The sequence below is a fragment of the Zosterops lateralis genome (assembly GCF_965231275.1).
Source record: "Zosterops lateralis genome assembly, chromosome: 1".
Classification (NCBI taxonomy): domain Eukaryota; kingdom Metazoa; phylum Chordata; class Aves; order Passeriformes; family Zosteropidae; genus Zosterops; species Zosterops lateralis.
The window spans coordinates 134,429,302-134,445,997 of NC_139762.1; the positions used below are offsets into that span (position 1 = coordinate 134,429,302).

General features: G+C 37.9%; 1 protein-coding gene across 4 annotated transcripts in view; it reads left to right on the forward strand.

Moving 5' to 3' along the window:
- OXR1 (oxidation resistance 1) overlaps positions 1-16,696 on the forward strand; it is a gene marked incomplete at its 5' end in the record, with an annotated part of 278,536 nt that overhangs the window by 128,679 nt on the left and 133,161 nt on the right. For all 4 annotated transcript variants that reach the window (XM_083874853.1, XM_083874852.1, XM_083874854.1 and 1 more), the window contains one exon: positions 6,098-6,294. In XM_083874853.1, the coding sequence (XP_083730979.1) occupies positions 6,098-6,294 (197 nt within the window). The remainder of the gene's footprint in view (positions 1-6,097; positions 6,295-16,696) is intronic.

The following is a 16,696-nucleotide window of genomic DNA, read 5'->3' on the forward strand; positions in this document are numbered from 1 at the left end:
GCACTTTCTGCCAGTGTAAAACCATTTGCCTCCCCCTTTCTGATTGCTGATGGCTGCAGAAATCCCTGGGCTGATTCCCTGCTGGTAATTCCGTCTCACAGTCTATTCTGTCTTGCGCCACGAGGAACCAACTCATCATCATCACAGGTGGCTTTTTTCTGTGCCAGTCTAATTCTGCTATCTTCCTTTGGGGAGGGGATGGCCAGAGCCATAACCAGGTCATATTCAAGAGCATTAAACAAAAGGTTTTCTAGCAGCCTTCCATGGCATTTCTTCATGCTGCAGGCATGCAGAAGTGTCAGATGGTAAGTGGAGCCTGACTGCAGAACAGAAACCTTTTACTTGATCCCCCTGAGTTGCCAAAACAACCAGAAAATGCCCCAACCATGAGCAAATGCAGATTTCTGTCCTGGCTGTGGGGGACAACAAGTGTGTCCACAGGAGAATAAAATAGCTCTTGGGGGCTCTCTCTGCACATGTCAGGGGGCTAGTCCTTCTCCTGTGTTTAAGTTGTCAGACCTTTGCAGGGTTGGGTTTAGAACAGAAGTTTACCTATTTTTTTGTTCAAAATCAGATAAAACCTGGCTGTTGACATCAGTTTGGATCACATTTCTTGCTACAAAGAAATCAAATTCATAACTAGCTCTTCTGAGCATTCAAAAATACTAAATGCATCTCTGAAGAGTAAACATCACAATTCAAACAAAAGGTTTTGCTTCTCCTATTAACTGTGTAGTAAAACATCAGCAATAGTCACAAGGGGCGCAGAGAGGGCTTTTTTGTATTTGGTAGATAAAAATGAACTAGGCTTTCCTCCAAATCTTTGTTGCACTGAGGGATTTTTACTTAGAAATTTGCAAAGACTTAACTGTACAGATTTCCAGCTCCTGAGATGCTTCTTATGGCTGTTTGTTTCCACCATAAATAGTTTGTGTTTCTTTTTTTTTTTTTTTTTTTTTTCTTTTCTTTTTTCTTTTTTCTTCTCTTTTTTATTTCAGACTGGACTGCCAGCCACGATGGTTTTATGTGCTTTCAAGATCTCTTTAGAAAATAGTGCCTTATTTTTTTGTCATCCTGCTTTACAAAAATGCAGTTTGACATAGCAATATTTAAAAAAAATGCATGGATTTTGCTAGGAATGGAATAGGATTGTGATAGTGAGTACCAGGAATGAAATCCTAATGCTCATAAATTCTACAGATTTTCTGGGTAATTCACTAGCCCCAGGACTTCCTACATGTATGGCCTACTAAACACCTGATGACATTTTCTTTTTGAGGGAACTGGTAAGAAACTGTTCAGAGTGACCCATTCCTGGGAAGTGCTTTGGGGAGATCAGGGTGCCAGCTGGGCAGGAGGAGGTAAAAGCATCTGTCAGGTGGTTTCTAAGATGCAGTAGAAAACCTTGCAGTTGTATGCAGAGGAAAGACAGAGAAATAAAGTGCAAGTTCAACAGCAAGTCAGGGATGTCATATCACACAGCTTGGAGATGCACATTCCTCTTGGATTAGCTGAATGAGCAAACCCTCAGTGATTAGTAACCAGAGGGTGCTGAGAGGCAGATTTGGGGTTTGTGCCTCTGTTCACTAGATCAGACATACCAAGACTGAATAGAAGGTTTTCAACAGCTGGAGTTATTGGGATGAGCAGTGTATGTCCTAGGAAAATACAGTGGGATAAAAATGGAGAAAATTGGATTTTAATGGCTTATTAGGAATAGTGCAGTTGAACAAACTCGTGCATCAAATGTGTGTTTGAGCAGGCTTGTGTCAAACCAAGGTGCTCCTCAACTGTGTTCCAAGCAAACACAGTATTTCCAGACGTGGTCACCAGCAACTGAGTAACCCCAGATTTGGCCCTAGGATGTATTGCATTGTATCCTGATTACTTGACAACAACTGGTCCTTCAAAGTTATTCCATGTTATCTTCTCCTCTGAACAAGCCACTTTTGCTAGGAATGCACCTGTCTCTTCCAACATCCTAAGGACAGCACAACCATAATTTGCAGAAGCTGCCAGTAGCCATAAGACACCGCAGTAACCAGCTCAGGGTTCCACATGTCCCAAAAGATGCAGATTTTCTTAGTTTTGTTGCACATTTTCTCTCCCTTAGAGTTACTATGGTTTGGATAGCTGCCAAAAAGGAAATTTTTGCCCCTTCTACTTCAGATCTCAGTCAAGTTAGGACTTTGTCCTTGCTGTCAGACAAGCATTTCCCAGCCCAACCAGTGCAGTGCTGTCTTTGCAGCCATCATTATCTGGCTGTCAGCTGGGAGGCTGCAGCAGCAGCATTTTGTGTCACACCAGGCAATATTGAAAGGCCTGTGTTGCCTATTGTTGAAAAGTTAGGTGAAGGCTGCTACAAAATACATAGAATAAAAGATAAAAAAGATTTCCCACAGTATTTCTTATATCTTTTATTTATTTTTCTACAAGTGAGCAGCCTGAAACAAAGCAAGAATGAGGAATATGATCCCAAGGCATTTTATGTTCAGATTCCTTTCTGACAACGAATAAATCATTTCAGCCCAACGGTGTAGCTGTAATATATATATATAAAAAAACCCAGCAGAAAACCCAAAACCAAGTGCAACACAAAGGTAGTAATAAAACAGGGTGTTGGAGAAGGGTCAGGCTTAAGGAGAATTCACTCTCTTGGCTTCAAAATGCATGCAGAACTCAGACCTACTTTCAAGACATAGTGGTCTACTGAAGATATAGTTCAAAGACTGCAGTGTTTTTTCAAGCTATTTGCTGGCCATGGCTGTATATATATATACTTCAGTTGTGCTGAAGGAAGATGCATTAGAGTAAACTGCTTGTTTTTGTCAAGTCATTGTCATAAAATTGTGTCCTTGCTTGACCCTGTGTCCTACTCAGCTGACCCTGTTATTGCAGTCTGGATTAATTCAGACCCTGTATCTTTCTGTCTTTCCTGCCAGCAAAAGCACTGTCACCATTGTCTCTCAAGAAGAGTTTGACAATATTAAGTGTACTTGCTTGGCTGTCATGCTCCTGCTTTGTTAATTTTGGTACTTATTTCTTTGGAAGTCTTGCTTTTAAATTATGCTCAATTGCAAAAATAGATAAATTTTTTTGATGTTAATTTGCTACAGGCATTTCAACCAAGTCTTTTATTAATCATAATTCACTTGAAAAAGGCCATGTGAAAATTTTGCTGTGCAGATGACAGGTATTATCCCTTTATTCCTGTGTGATGCTAGAAGAATAGACAGTGTATTTGTAATAACAATCTGGTGTTCCCCACAGTGCAGCAAGCTACTTTATTAGCTACCTCCAGACAGCTTTATTAATTGGACTGTCCTTCAGACAGCCTTGGTGATGAAGAATGTGTTCATAACACAGCTGAAAATATAAATCACAACAGTATTTTTCAATTTGTAAAATTTATTTCCACTCACCTGCTGTCTTCCTTTGGGGCAGAACATAGACTTGCATAATTCAGGACATATGTACACTTATTGATCTGCAGGCCTCAGGATTATGGAGAGGTGCTAAACACTTTGTAACCTCTTTGCCCACAGCTATTTTGTACAACACAGAAGCAATACCCTGAAATCATGGTGAAAGCTGTGGCCTAAGGTAGAGCATTACTTCTTAAAAACTAGTGATTTTCTTCTCAAAAGTAATCCTTTAAATCTTCAAAGGTTTCTAGTGGTAAGGAATAGACTTTTTATATCACATCAGAAGTGGCATATTCAACAATGTAGCAGAATGACATTATGATGGAACACCATTTCACTGTTAATGATTCAATGAAATATTCCAGCCTTCATTTTAGGAAAATGTATTTGACCAGGCGTAGGGCTTAAAGCTAGAAGTGTTCAAAACAAGGTCTCAGTTTCACGAACATTGTTTCAAGCAAAAGAGCTTTCTTTTCTTCTCACATAATGTTTACTCAGACATGATGCCCTGCCCATTTTTGATTTTATATGTATCAGTGCTCATAATACTGTTAGTTTAGCCCAAGTTGTGTCTCTACTGACTCCATATGCAGGTCCGTTGAGCAAGACCCTTCAAGTAAAGGTGGTTTTATCTCTGTGACAAGTTCTTCCCATATCAGTAGGGCTCTGAACAGCAAGAGCAAATGTAAGCAGCTGGTTTATGTGGAACAGTAGCTGTTCATTGTTTCTCATAATGTCACTCTTATAAGTCATTAAAATAAGATACTGCTGTATGAACACAGTGCAGAGTTAAACCAGAAACCATCAAGGCTGGATGCTGCCTGCCTCAGAACTTTAAATGAGTTCTGGAGTAATTAATGACCAAGAAATATAACTCTGAAGATACAGCATCTAACTCAGAAAACCCATAAACCAGAATCTACTGGAGGCTGGAAATAGACCTATGGATACACTTGTTGGAGATATTTGTCTAGATCATGCAGTACAGCCTTTCTTATATGTAGGAGGAATAAATGTCCTTGTCAACCCACACTGTTTGTGCAGAGTCATTGGAGCTGAGAACCACTCCTTCAAATGCAAGACACCCTGGACTAGTCCAGAGAAAGGTTCTGGTGAAAGCAGTCTTGTTGAATGGCACAAAGAACTTAATTTCTAACTGTCAATTTTCTAACCTCTAGTCCTTTCGCTGGACTAAGCAATATCCTGCAGGAGTATAGTTATTTTGCCCTCATAGTGACATTCATAATATTCTACATACATGTTGATACATTAATGTATCTTCCAGAGTTTGATCATGACCTCTGTATTTTCCAGTCTATTCAGAGTAGTTGTCATTATTATTACAATATTTAATCAGTTAATATCTTAAACTCGCAGATTCCATTCTCAGTGGAGTAGTCCATGCTGTTTAATTGCAACCAATACCTGGAGAAAATGTTTGAAAAATAAGGAAGTGCAGAGTTAAGAGGGGCCTGCTTAGTGTTAAATTGTTAGGCTAATAAATTTATCCTCTAGCGTTGGAGAACTTTATCATTTTACTTCACTTGCTTCAAATTTCAGAGTTGTTATGATCTCTTACTCTCAAATCAATATCTCACTGCAATGTCATAAACCTCTTTTATTTCCAGGATCAAATCATGTAGTCAGCTGCATACATTGATAGAGATCTAATCTAAGAAAAGTACTAACAAAATCCAATGTGTATGTTGTGAACTTTATTGTAATAGGTCATTTGTCTCTAATCATTAACTTTAGCAGCATAGTAACCTCTATTTTATGTTGCTAGAGATAGTGGAGATATCAGAATTATGGTGAATCAGTGATGGGGGTGTACTCGCCCCACTCCAAAGTAGGATTTGAGTTAGTTAAGTCTTTCCCTCAGAGCTCTGATAAAATGTTTTGATCTGAGGAGGAGTTGAGAGTGATAATGTCATTTGCCTCCACTTTAAAAAGGATTTTGACAATGTCTCAGAATGTACTCATGCACAGTTTGTAATGTTATGTCTGGATGTGTGTGCAACTAGAGGGGTAAAAAAGCTAGTTGGATGATCAGGCTCAAAGAATAGTGGTTAATAATTCATACAGTACCTGGATGAGTTGAACCATAATTTCTTCTGCAGAACAGGGAATTTATTTTCATTTTTCTACTGCTATTGCAGTACAAAAATGATACCTGGCTTAGTGGGATTCTTGAGAAACAATGTGTTGAAAATATTGCAGAATGGGAAATGCAGTTGTAGAGCTACATCTGAATTCAGAAGATCATACATCAATTCTTTTCTGTCAAGATTTTCAGTCACTTTGTGCAAATTATTTAATTTCATTTTACTCCTCTCATCTGTGGAAATTCAAATCAAGCCACTTAAAGATAGGGTAATGGTGGGCAGCTTGGCTTGGAAAAGATTAGGAACTGATCCTTCAAGCAGCTCTGCAGGCTGATCTGAGGGCAGTTTGCTATTTGCAGCTACCTGGGAGATGGGTTCTGTAACTGATTTAGCAGAATCTGAAAGGGGAAATGAATGCAAGACCTAATTTATCACTGCTGTTCCATGTTCAGCTGTGACATGCATGAATTATTGTACAATGAATAGTAGAATATCACTGTTATTCTCCACATAATCTGTGTATAGAATGATGATTAGTAATACTTTACTGTCTTAAATTGCCTTTAGATTAAAGAAGAAGTCCCAGTCAGTGGATATTAGTGGGCCAGGATGCAACCCAATGGCAGCTGAAGCTCAGACACCTGAGCCCAGCAAACCTTCACCTGCCACTCCGACAGCGGCTCCAGAGGAGGAGCAGGACAATGCCACAAACACCCAGAGGCACAACCCACGGAGGAGTGATCTCAAGAGATATTACACCATTGGTGAGATTTCTTACACAGAAAAAAATCAAATAGACTTGCTAAAAAAGCAGGGTCTGACTATGTATTTGTGGTTTGTTTCTTTTGCTTAATTGTAGCTGGCTACTGTGTTTACAAATGCTCACGGTGAGCAATAAGTTATATCTTAATTCTGATATCAAATTGCTCTAGAAAATTAACCTGCTTTATTTACCTGATTTTTTTCTTACTTCTTTTTTTATATATATTCCAAAAGAAGAAGTATCGGAGAAAGCATAAAAACAATTTTGAAAGGAATGCTTTAGGAAAAATATTATTCTTACAATGGATTGCATTGGGATTTCAGCAGAGATTGTTTAGAAGGTTCCTGATTAAAAAGGATTTCCAGTTTATAGAGGGAGAAGGCATACTGAATGTGGAGAATTATTTAGGGGGCCTTTTGGTATCTTTCTCTGAATATTTTGGTTTTCTGGGTCTTCATCTGGGTTGTCAGCATCTCCATGAGTCTTATAAAACCATTTTAGACGCCTTGGAACATCTTTTGCAGCCTGCTTCCCCACAAATAATTTTGAGATTGTGCTTCACTCCTTTTGGCATGATTGGAAGGGACCACAGTGGGTCATCTGGTCTGATCTCCCTGCTCAAGCAGGCTCATCCAAGAGCACATGGCTCGAGATTGTGTCCAAATGGCTCTTGAATATTTTCAATGAGGGAGACTCCACAACCTGTCTGGACAACCTCTTCTAGTTCATGGTCACCTGTAAAGAAATGGTTCACAGTAAAGAAATTCTTCCTTGCATTCTGATGGGACTTCCTGTGCATCAATTTCTGCCCATTACCTCTTGTCCAATAGCTTGGCAACAGTTTGTGAGCCATTGAATTATTGCAGTATAATGTGATCATTTCTTGTGCTTCAAGGGAACTATTTACATGTCTTTAACTTGTCTAAAAGATAATGAAAAATGTGTTTTCTTAGACATCTTTCATTTTGTTGTGTCTGATCCCTTGCAACTGGCTGTCATCGTAAGTTATGCTCCTTTTAAAGAAGGAAACTTCATTAGCAATCTACCCATTTTAATAATGGAGTCTCTATTTTAAGTGGTGAGTGACTGTATGTGTTTGCATTTTTTGATGCCCAAAAATTTTGCTCTGTGATGTTTTTTTTCTCCTCTTTTCTCCAAATGATCTAACAAGAATATCAAAGATAAGCCAAGATTGCTTTATGCATGAAACAGGATTTGGAATGTGTTGTGGGTTTTGTAAGAGTAATAATGAAAGTACAAATCCACCACATCATCAAAATGAGTTCTGAATCTAATTCAGTATTAAAGCACATTATTGCCAATTTGACCATAGTTGACTATTCTTATGTGAGCACCCAAAACACAGTCTGCATGTGGAACTACTCATTAAGGTTTATCTACTTGTTAAATTTGACTCACTGCAGTTTCTTTTGGGACTCTTTACACAATCTTTATAATGTGAACTCCAATCTATATGTGCTTTGAGTGATCACAAGGTTTGAGCACTAATTGCTCAGGATGTAACCTCTGTGATGGAGTAATAGAATGTTGTTCATACATTTGAATGATTTGTTTGAATATTGTGCAGCACTTATTTGAAAGACTTGTTGACTGGAAAAGGCCTCTGAAGGTTGTATAGTCTGGTGTCCTGTTTAGAGCAGTACCTCAGCCAATGCCAGATAGAACAGCCAAGGCTTCATCTTACTGAGTTTTGACAGTCTCCAGGGATGGATACTCCACTCCCTGTCTGCCTGTCATGATGGAACATGGACAGTGTGTCCATAGACAACAGCAGTCGTAGGCAGCTTGCCTGTAAACAGATGCTGATGTTAGTGAACAACAGTTGTAGACCCTAGGGAAGTGTGAGGGGAACAGACCACAGAAAGTGGCCAAACTTGTGTGTTTTTTCCAAATATCATCTTCCATCATCCTCGTACAGAGCACTGGAAGAGTCCAGAGCCATCTGGACTGACCCAGTATGGGAGAGGTGCTGGTTTTCTGTTCTTATACATACAACCTTGTCTATGTGACTTGTCTAAATCACAAAGGTTAAGTTGCTAGAGCCAGTATTACTGCATAATGCATTATGTTTGAGTTTTGCTGACAGGCAAATTAAAGAGACAAGAGTTGCTCTGTATCTTCTCAAATGTTTGATGGTGCATGTTCCTGATGACTGTGAAATTGAATGGTTTGATCTTGGACAGCACAGTACTGATACCAGATGAACATGTTTACTGTACTGACTGAGTTGTTCCAATATTGAATCTATGGCTTTGGTAACCTGAAAGAATAATTATCTTCTTAGAGCACATGTTAATTTATCACCTACATCACCTTCTTAACTTAAAACAAATTTTCTGTGACTTATCTCAAAAATAATTTCTAATAGTTAAAATCTAATCAAATTATTTGTTATTTACTGAGGATGAATGCAGTGGCACACCTGTAACAGACCCACACTTTAAAATAGAAAAAAAACCCCAGATTCCTGTGATGCTTTGTGTATGGTCGGCTGTTATACAGCATAACAAGCATTAGGTCTATTGCTGACTTGATACAATTACACAGAAGTTTACCTTGTTTTATCCTTGTTTTCATGTCATTCTACTAAAAATAACCTGTGTTCAATATCAAGTAAATGGATTAAGAAAATATATTAGAAAATAATGCTCTCAGCTGACTTTTTTCTTCTATTTTAAAATTAGTATTCTGTTACATTAACCTCAGAACAAGTTGGCAAATAACAGTGTTTATGGCAGCGAGTAACAGAGCTTGAGCTAACAAGTGCCAAATGTGTTTCATCTTACTCTTTTGCTCCTTAAGAATTTATTTTAAGTAATTATCATGATGTGTAAAGTACTTTATAGATATGACAACTGAGTTCAAACACATAAAAAAAGTATCACATCTATGTTAAACTTAGGCATATAGACAGTTCGTGCTTTTAAATGGAATTGGCTGAATCACATTGTCTATTAAATTAAAACTTACTTCAGGGCCTAGCTGAATTTGTTAACATCTGTCCATTTTATTAAATAGCCATGCAACAGACAATTATGTGTAAGAAATGTGTAACCAGTTTTACTTTATCAATTCATTAAAAAAAAATCTAAGGCATTTTAAAAATGCATGGGGTTTTTTGATTTGACTATGCAGGAAGCACTTCAGAGATCTATAACTCGGACTCTGCAGATCCAGAGATGTGAGCATTTACCTTGAACACATATGCTTTGCAGAAGAAATTGTAGCAGTTTGTGTATGCTTGCAGCTACTGTGAGTAGACACATGAAATTGTCTAAGAGGTTGTGTTTCTAAAAGCTCTCTAGCATCAGAATATTTTTGATTTTTTGTGCCACCTTATGTGCACACAGATTTACCCAGACCTTCCAAAACTGATTGAGTAATGAGGAAGGAATATCTGGTAATTCCAAGAAATTTTAAAATTCCATCAGCATTGCTCCTACTTTAGACAGCTATAAACAAGATACTTATTTTGCATTTCATCTTTCCCACTGACTACACTTCAGGTGTTTTCCAAACTTAGTAAGTCAAGTTGCCCTTTTTAAAATTGGGGGGGAAAGTAGGTAAAGAAAGAGAAGAACTGATAGGAATAGGCAATGGAAAGCAAGTTGGGTGCTTAGTTGAAATGAAATAAAAAATGGAGAGTCAGTGAGGGGGATAAATAGCTCTTCCATATGGCAGGCTCAGCAGGCAGGAAGGCACCAGCACCTCCAGTGCTGAACTGGTGTGAAGAAATTGAGTGGGAACCTCAAGATTAATAAGATGAATGTAGGAAAAACAGTCTGCATGGTGGGTTGGATGAAGTTTTTTGGAGAACTCTAGAAACAGCACCCAAGACACTTAAAAATAAAACCCTAAAATTAGACTTTTTAGATGCTTCAGGCACTTAAAAATTCAGGCCACTTATTTCTGAAGTGCTTTTTGTTGAACAACTCCCTCAAAAGAGGAAAAAAAAAAAGGTGCCTAGGTCTTCAACACTCTGAAAAAGGGCTGGAATATTAAACAATGGAGAATGATATGGGTAACCTGAATTCAAAGCAGTAAGGCTGTATCAGCTTAATGCCCTGTCCAACTACAAGGGCTACAGCCATTCTTAGGTGGCTGCATTACATCTGTATTGTTTGTAGGACCCAGTTGAAGTGTTGTAGGACTATACTTCACTGTATGATGCCTCAGGATATACTTTTAGCAATTTATTAAAGTGAATGAAGTAATTAATGTTACCCTATAGAGACATGCATTTGAGGTGTATACTCAGCTGTGCAAGCCTAGTGTAGAGTGCTTAGATACCTCTAAGAGGACATACCCAGTGGACTGTCTACCTAGTAAAACCCTGGTTTTGTGGATGCAAAAGGCCTTCTTTTGTTCTATTTACCATTAAAATAAAACTGCAACACTGGTATAGAGTAAATACATGATTCAAAAATAAGAAGGTCGTACAAAAATATCTTCCTGGTCAGACAAAAGAAATTACAAAAAAGGACAGAAGTTCATACTAGAAAATGTTGCAGTGCCGTACTGGTGGGAAGATGAGGGATGCAGTTTTGGTTTTTTTTTTCTTTTTTTCATTGTATATTCTAATAAAAGCCTTAATGCAAATGTTGCTGCTCAGGCTCTTACTAGCACAGCTCATTTAATTTAGAAGACAACTATCAACTGCCTCAGGATACATCTTTTGTTGGCACAATCTCTATCATCAGTGGAAGGTGTTGCTGCTACAACTACACACACTTAGTAGTTTAGACAGAATGCTGAAGTATGTATATGTGTATGTAATATGCAGCATGAGGACACTTGGGAAATACTAATTGCCAAAGTTCCCTTCCCTACAGTGTTCCATTAAGAAAAAAAAGTTATTTCATGTTCTACTTGTTAAAAAAAAACAACAACAAAACCAAAAAACAACACCAACCAAAAAAGAAACAAGTCCTTTCCCTCTTCACACTCTTTTGAAAATGAGGTCAATAGAATTCTGAACAGAGAAAATATTTTCTGCTAGCTTCACCTTGTGATATTAGTACTCTGAATTAACTAATATAAAATCAGTATGGAAGAGAAATTAAGCTTTTGGGATAAGCAAGTCTGAATAAATACATATGAATTGACTAAGTTTCCAAAACAATTGTCTAGTAGCTAATGCCAAAGTGATAACTGGGAAAAGACTGATTTTCATGTGGGTTCCTAATCTTGTTTGTGAGAGACAAAGTTTCAGTGGGTAGTCGCTTTAAATTTAGCTGGGATTAGTTTAGTCATAGAATCACAGAATGGTTTGGGTTGAAAGGGACCTTAAAGTTCATCTAGTTCCAAACCCCCTCTGCCATAGGCAGAGACACCTTAACTCTAGATCTAAAAGCCCCATCCAACCTGGCCTTGAATGCTTCCAGGGATGGGGTGTCCACACCTTCTCTGGGTAATCTGTCCCATTGCCTCACCACCCTCACAGTAAAGAATTCTCTCTAGAATCTAAACCAAGCCTCCTAGTTAAAGCCTTGTCTCATCACTACATGCCCATGCCAAAGTCCCTCTCCATCCTTCTTGCAGGCTCCCTTCAGGTATGGGAAGTTGCTATAAGATTTCCCTTTTCTTGTCCAGGCTGAACAACCCCAACTCTCCCAGCTCGTCTCCGTTGGAGAGGTGCTCCAGCCTTGTGATCATTTTGGTGTCTCTCCTCTGGAGCTGGTCCAGCAGGTCCTAGAGATGGAAGCACTACTCAAGGAGGCTCTCATAGAGTGGAGTGACAGAATCACCTTTCTTGACTTTCTGGCCACACTGCCTGTGATGAGGCCCAGGGTACGTTTGGCTTTCTGGGCTGCGAGTGCACATGGCTGGGGCACGCTGAGCTCCTTGTCAACCAGCACCCCCAAGTCACTGCTAATAATTTAATACTTCTAAATGTATTGTTGTGAGAAGATGGCTATTCCAAAGAATTTAATGCATAGAAAAATAAGTTATAGCCAGTCATAGGAATTATTACTAATGCATAAAGCATAAAAGAGTGTTTATAAAGTGAGAGTATAATAGAAATGATTTTATGGGGAAGCCTAAAACATAATGTTTCTTTTAAGTGATTAATAAATCCATTCTTCCTGTTATGAAGGAAAGAACTAAATGAAAAATGATCAGCTACTATTTAGTAGATACAATTATATCTAACCTTTGTGCTATATTCCTTCCAGTGAGTCTGTTTAAGCCATGACTGTTACAACAATTTGGAAACATAAATAAATGTCATGTTGTTTGGATATGCAGTAGATTAATTTTCTTTCTGTTTGCATACATTCCAGTTTGCTTTGATAAAAATATTACTTTAAAATATGTCAGAAATATCTGTTTAAATGTTAATTCATACATATTTATTACTAAATTTATATGGTGTCACAGAATCTGCCAATATAAAATTAATGTGTGGCATTAACATCAGTTCAAGTGGTGATTTCATATCTCAGAGAGCTTTCACCCTGTTGGAATAATTCAAGCTTCTGTGAGAGAGCTAGTCAGACATTATGATGAATCTGCTATTGGACTCAAAACTGGAAAAGGACAGTATTGATCCCCCTGAAAATATAAACTTACTTACAATCAAGCTGAGAGTTTCATGGAGTTTACCTCATGGGACTACCTATTGTAGTCACTGTTTAAAAACAGAGTAAGGGAATTGCCTCCTACCTTCTCTAAAATAAGCATAAAACTTGTTTGAAAGGCAGACATTGTGACTTGTGGTACTCTTGTTTTCAGTGTTTTCAAATCCCTTCCTGCTCTGCAAGATTTTATCTGGGATGCTCTAGAAAGATATTATTCTTTTTAGAAGACATTATCTGATATTTTGTGTATTTACTGTAGAGAGGTTTTCCTGCAAAGAATGCTTTACTTTCTTCCCAAATAACATTCTTATCATTTGACCATTGAATATATTTGCTTCTACTTTTCTGCATAATTGAATGTGGTTTCTTTTTACAGTGGCTCCCAAATTACTTTTCTTATTTGTTGCTCATACTAGCAAAGCATATAACATACACAGGTATATTAGTTGTTAGATAAGTGGTAGAGTTGCATGCAGTAGGTGCTGTAAATTTCAGCTGCATCTTCTCCCTTTTAGAGAAGTTCAGATGGGAGATGGAGCTGCCAACTCTGTCTCAGAGGATTGAGGTGCTGTTTGGACACATTTGCACATTTGTTTGACTCTGTCCCATTCACTTCACTTGTAATTTCTTTATTGAACACTCAGTCCTTTTTGAGAAGCATCATTGTGATAGCCTCCTTTCACATATAATTCCAGAAACTTTTAGAGGAGGAGGCCATTTTCCTAGCACCTCATTACCTGTTTATGAGTGATAAGGAAAGGGGAATAATTTGTGGAATGTGTGGATAATAAGGAAAGTGTCTCTCATAGCAACAGTAACTATGCAAAATTCTTACTCATTCAACCTTTCTGAAGATTTTTATTAGTGGTTCAGATCACATAGCTACTCTGGGTGAGCAAGCAAGCATTTATTAATGTCTTTGTTTTTCTGGTTTTTTAGTATTTCAAACTTGGAGCCACTACAAGCCAGTTTTTAATGTTGTATCCTTCTTTTGTCCTTTACAGATACTCTGGATATCCTTTGAATATAAATGAGTTCTGAGCTTTAGAGACAGCATCCACCAGAAAAGTGATGCTCATTAATGTCCTTTCATCTCAGTATTTCCCTTTTCTTGGCATCTGGTTTTGGTTTTAATCATATAGAATGCTATCGTATCATCTGCTGAGTCATTTTGGGCAAGAAAAAATTCAGGATTTTCTAATTCTCTTGCTTTACATCAGGATAAAGACGAAATATTTTATAATTCTGTAGGCAAGCTACCCAGCTTGCAAGATCAGTTGATCATGTATACTCTTGGGATACTAAACTTTAAATCTCTAGGGGAAGAACAAAAACCTGATCTGACCCATAAGCTCTCAGCTGATAGAGGCTGCATCACCTCAGTCACACTCTCATTGAAGGTTTTCTGTAGAAGAGAAAAATTACTGAAAAAAAGGGGCGTGATTTCTAACATATTGTGCCTTGAGCATTAGTCTTTTGAGTACTGGGAAATAGCAAGGTCTTCCTCCTAGCAGTGCAAGAACAAAGATGGAAAATACTGATTTCAGTGCTGAAATAGCTGAGAGATTTAGTGACAGCAGAGGCAGATAAGACTGAAGCTTTTGAATCTTGAGACATAGTTCTGGGAGAACAATTACTACTGAAAGTAGAAAAGGGTAAAGTCAGTGATTTTGAGAAAAATCTTGATCTCTCGGGGTTCATGGGACCCATTGGAATACATGGTAAAGATGCTGAAGACACTGCTGAGGCCACTGTGAGGCTCTCATCGTTGAAAGGTTGTGGAGATCATGGCAGGCCCATGATGTTTTGGAAAAGGCAAATGCTAGATTCTGTTCAAAAAGGGCAAGAAGGATTTTTCCAAGGCTGTTCCATAGGCTGTTTAGATTCACTTCTAATGGTCGTTTTCCAGAGCAGCCCTATGTCCATGTTGGGTCACTATGGCCTAGTGGTTGGATTCTTCACGGCTGGAAAAAACTCTAAAGACAGCAGTCACCAAGATCATCAAGGGCCCTGTGAGGAACAACAGAAGGAGCTAGAGAAGGGACATTCTGAGGGGCACCTTAGAGCAGCCTGTTGCTGCCAATGAGATACCTGTAGTCTGCTCTTTGCAGTGCTGCAGGGCAAAACAATGGCACACAACCAGCCTAGAGATTGAAATATAAGAGGTTTAGGCTTAATAGAAGGAAAAACCTTTTTCCCCCAGTGCATGAGAATGAGCAAAGAGGTGGTGCAGTCTCTATCTTTAGAGGTTTTTAAGACCCAGCAACTCCATCTTCTATAAGTAAAGGGAATGTTAGCACATCAAAGCATCTGTTGTGATTATTCATATTTTATTCATTCTGAAATCAAGTGTAATGCTTTCAGAAAGCTTGACAATTCTATATAGCTAAAAAATTCCCTAAAATTGATTACCAATAACTGCTACATTTTATAGTTAAAATACAGTTTAAGACAGCTGAATTTTTCTGATTCTCTATTCTCAGGAAAAAAAAAAGTTTAAAAATTTTTAAAATGTCATGGAAGATCTCTTGGCCTAAGGAGAGTGTGATATTTCTGTTTTAGGGATTGTTTCAGTTCTCTGTATATATATATGTCATGAAAACTATGATTTTGGGGCATTAATCAGAAACTCAACTTTATTGATGGTGTCAGATGTCCACATACGTTTTTCACTTGTTCCCTTAAACTTTCTTTAAATCCATAAAAAAGCCTTGCAGAGATGAGGGGTGTGGGGGTGGAAAAAGATATTATGGAAAGGATCAAACCACCAACAGTGCTGTTAACCTCAGTTTGCAAAGTCACTTCCTGACCCTTAGAAGCTAACACTGAGATGGTGAATGAAGCTATTGAGGTTCCCAGCATATATGTGAGCATGAAATCTAAGATTAAAATTCTGATCTTATTTATTGTAGAATAACTACACTGAAACCAAAGTCAGTCTAGACTAAAGTGACCAAATCCGGCTGTGCAGTGATGCTGATCCTGAGAGGCACGACCTACCTCAGTCTCCCCCAGCAAGTGACCTGTGCTGATGGGGTGGGACTGTCTCCCTCCTGTTCAAGGAGGTTGTTTTCCTGTGAGAATGATCCAATTCAAAGACCTAATTCAAGCCATTTATACTGTTCCAGAATAGACCTTACCCATTGCCTAATATTTCTGGGTCCTTAACAAGAAAGGCTACCAAATATCTTGCAGCATGGACTAGGCTTCAAAAAAACTGTCATTTTATTTCTTCCTTTTTAAAGAATTATTACCCTTTCCTGTATTCATGTTTTCTGATTATTTATCATATTATTTTGCTAGATAAGTATTGCTAGATAAAGATGTTACTATATAAATAAGAGTGAGATGTGATTTTCAGCAGACAGATCTTCTGAGTTAGGATCACCTCCAGGACAGCTTGCTGTGAAGGTCCTTTTGGATTTTAACAAACTGGCTTGTTGTTTTGCTTTGTTCCTTCAAAAAAATATCATGGGAACTGAGTGTTGTCTCTAAACTCTGATTTTTATCTTGAACCAGAAAAAAAACCAGTTGGATTTTATTATGGAGTTATTGTACTCTTGAACATTCCACAATTACACAGCAGTATGCACAGAGCAGTATGCAAAGACTTTACAAGCATAAAATATTCAGCATGTACAAAAAATTCTTTTTATAAATTTGGATACTAATTGGCCAGATACATTCATGAAAACTAAATAGCAGCAGCAGTCTGCTATGATTCCAATGAATCTCATTCATTAATATGCTTGAGAGATTCTTTTATTCTTTTAATTTGTAGAAGACAGAATGACAATTTTT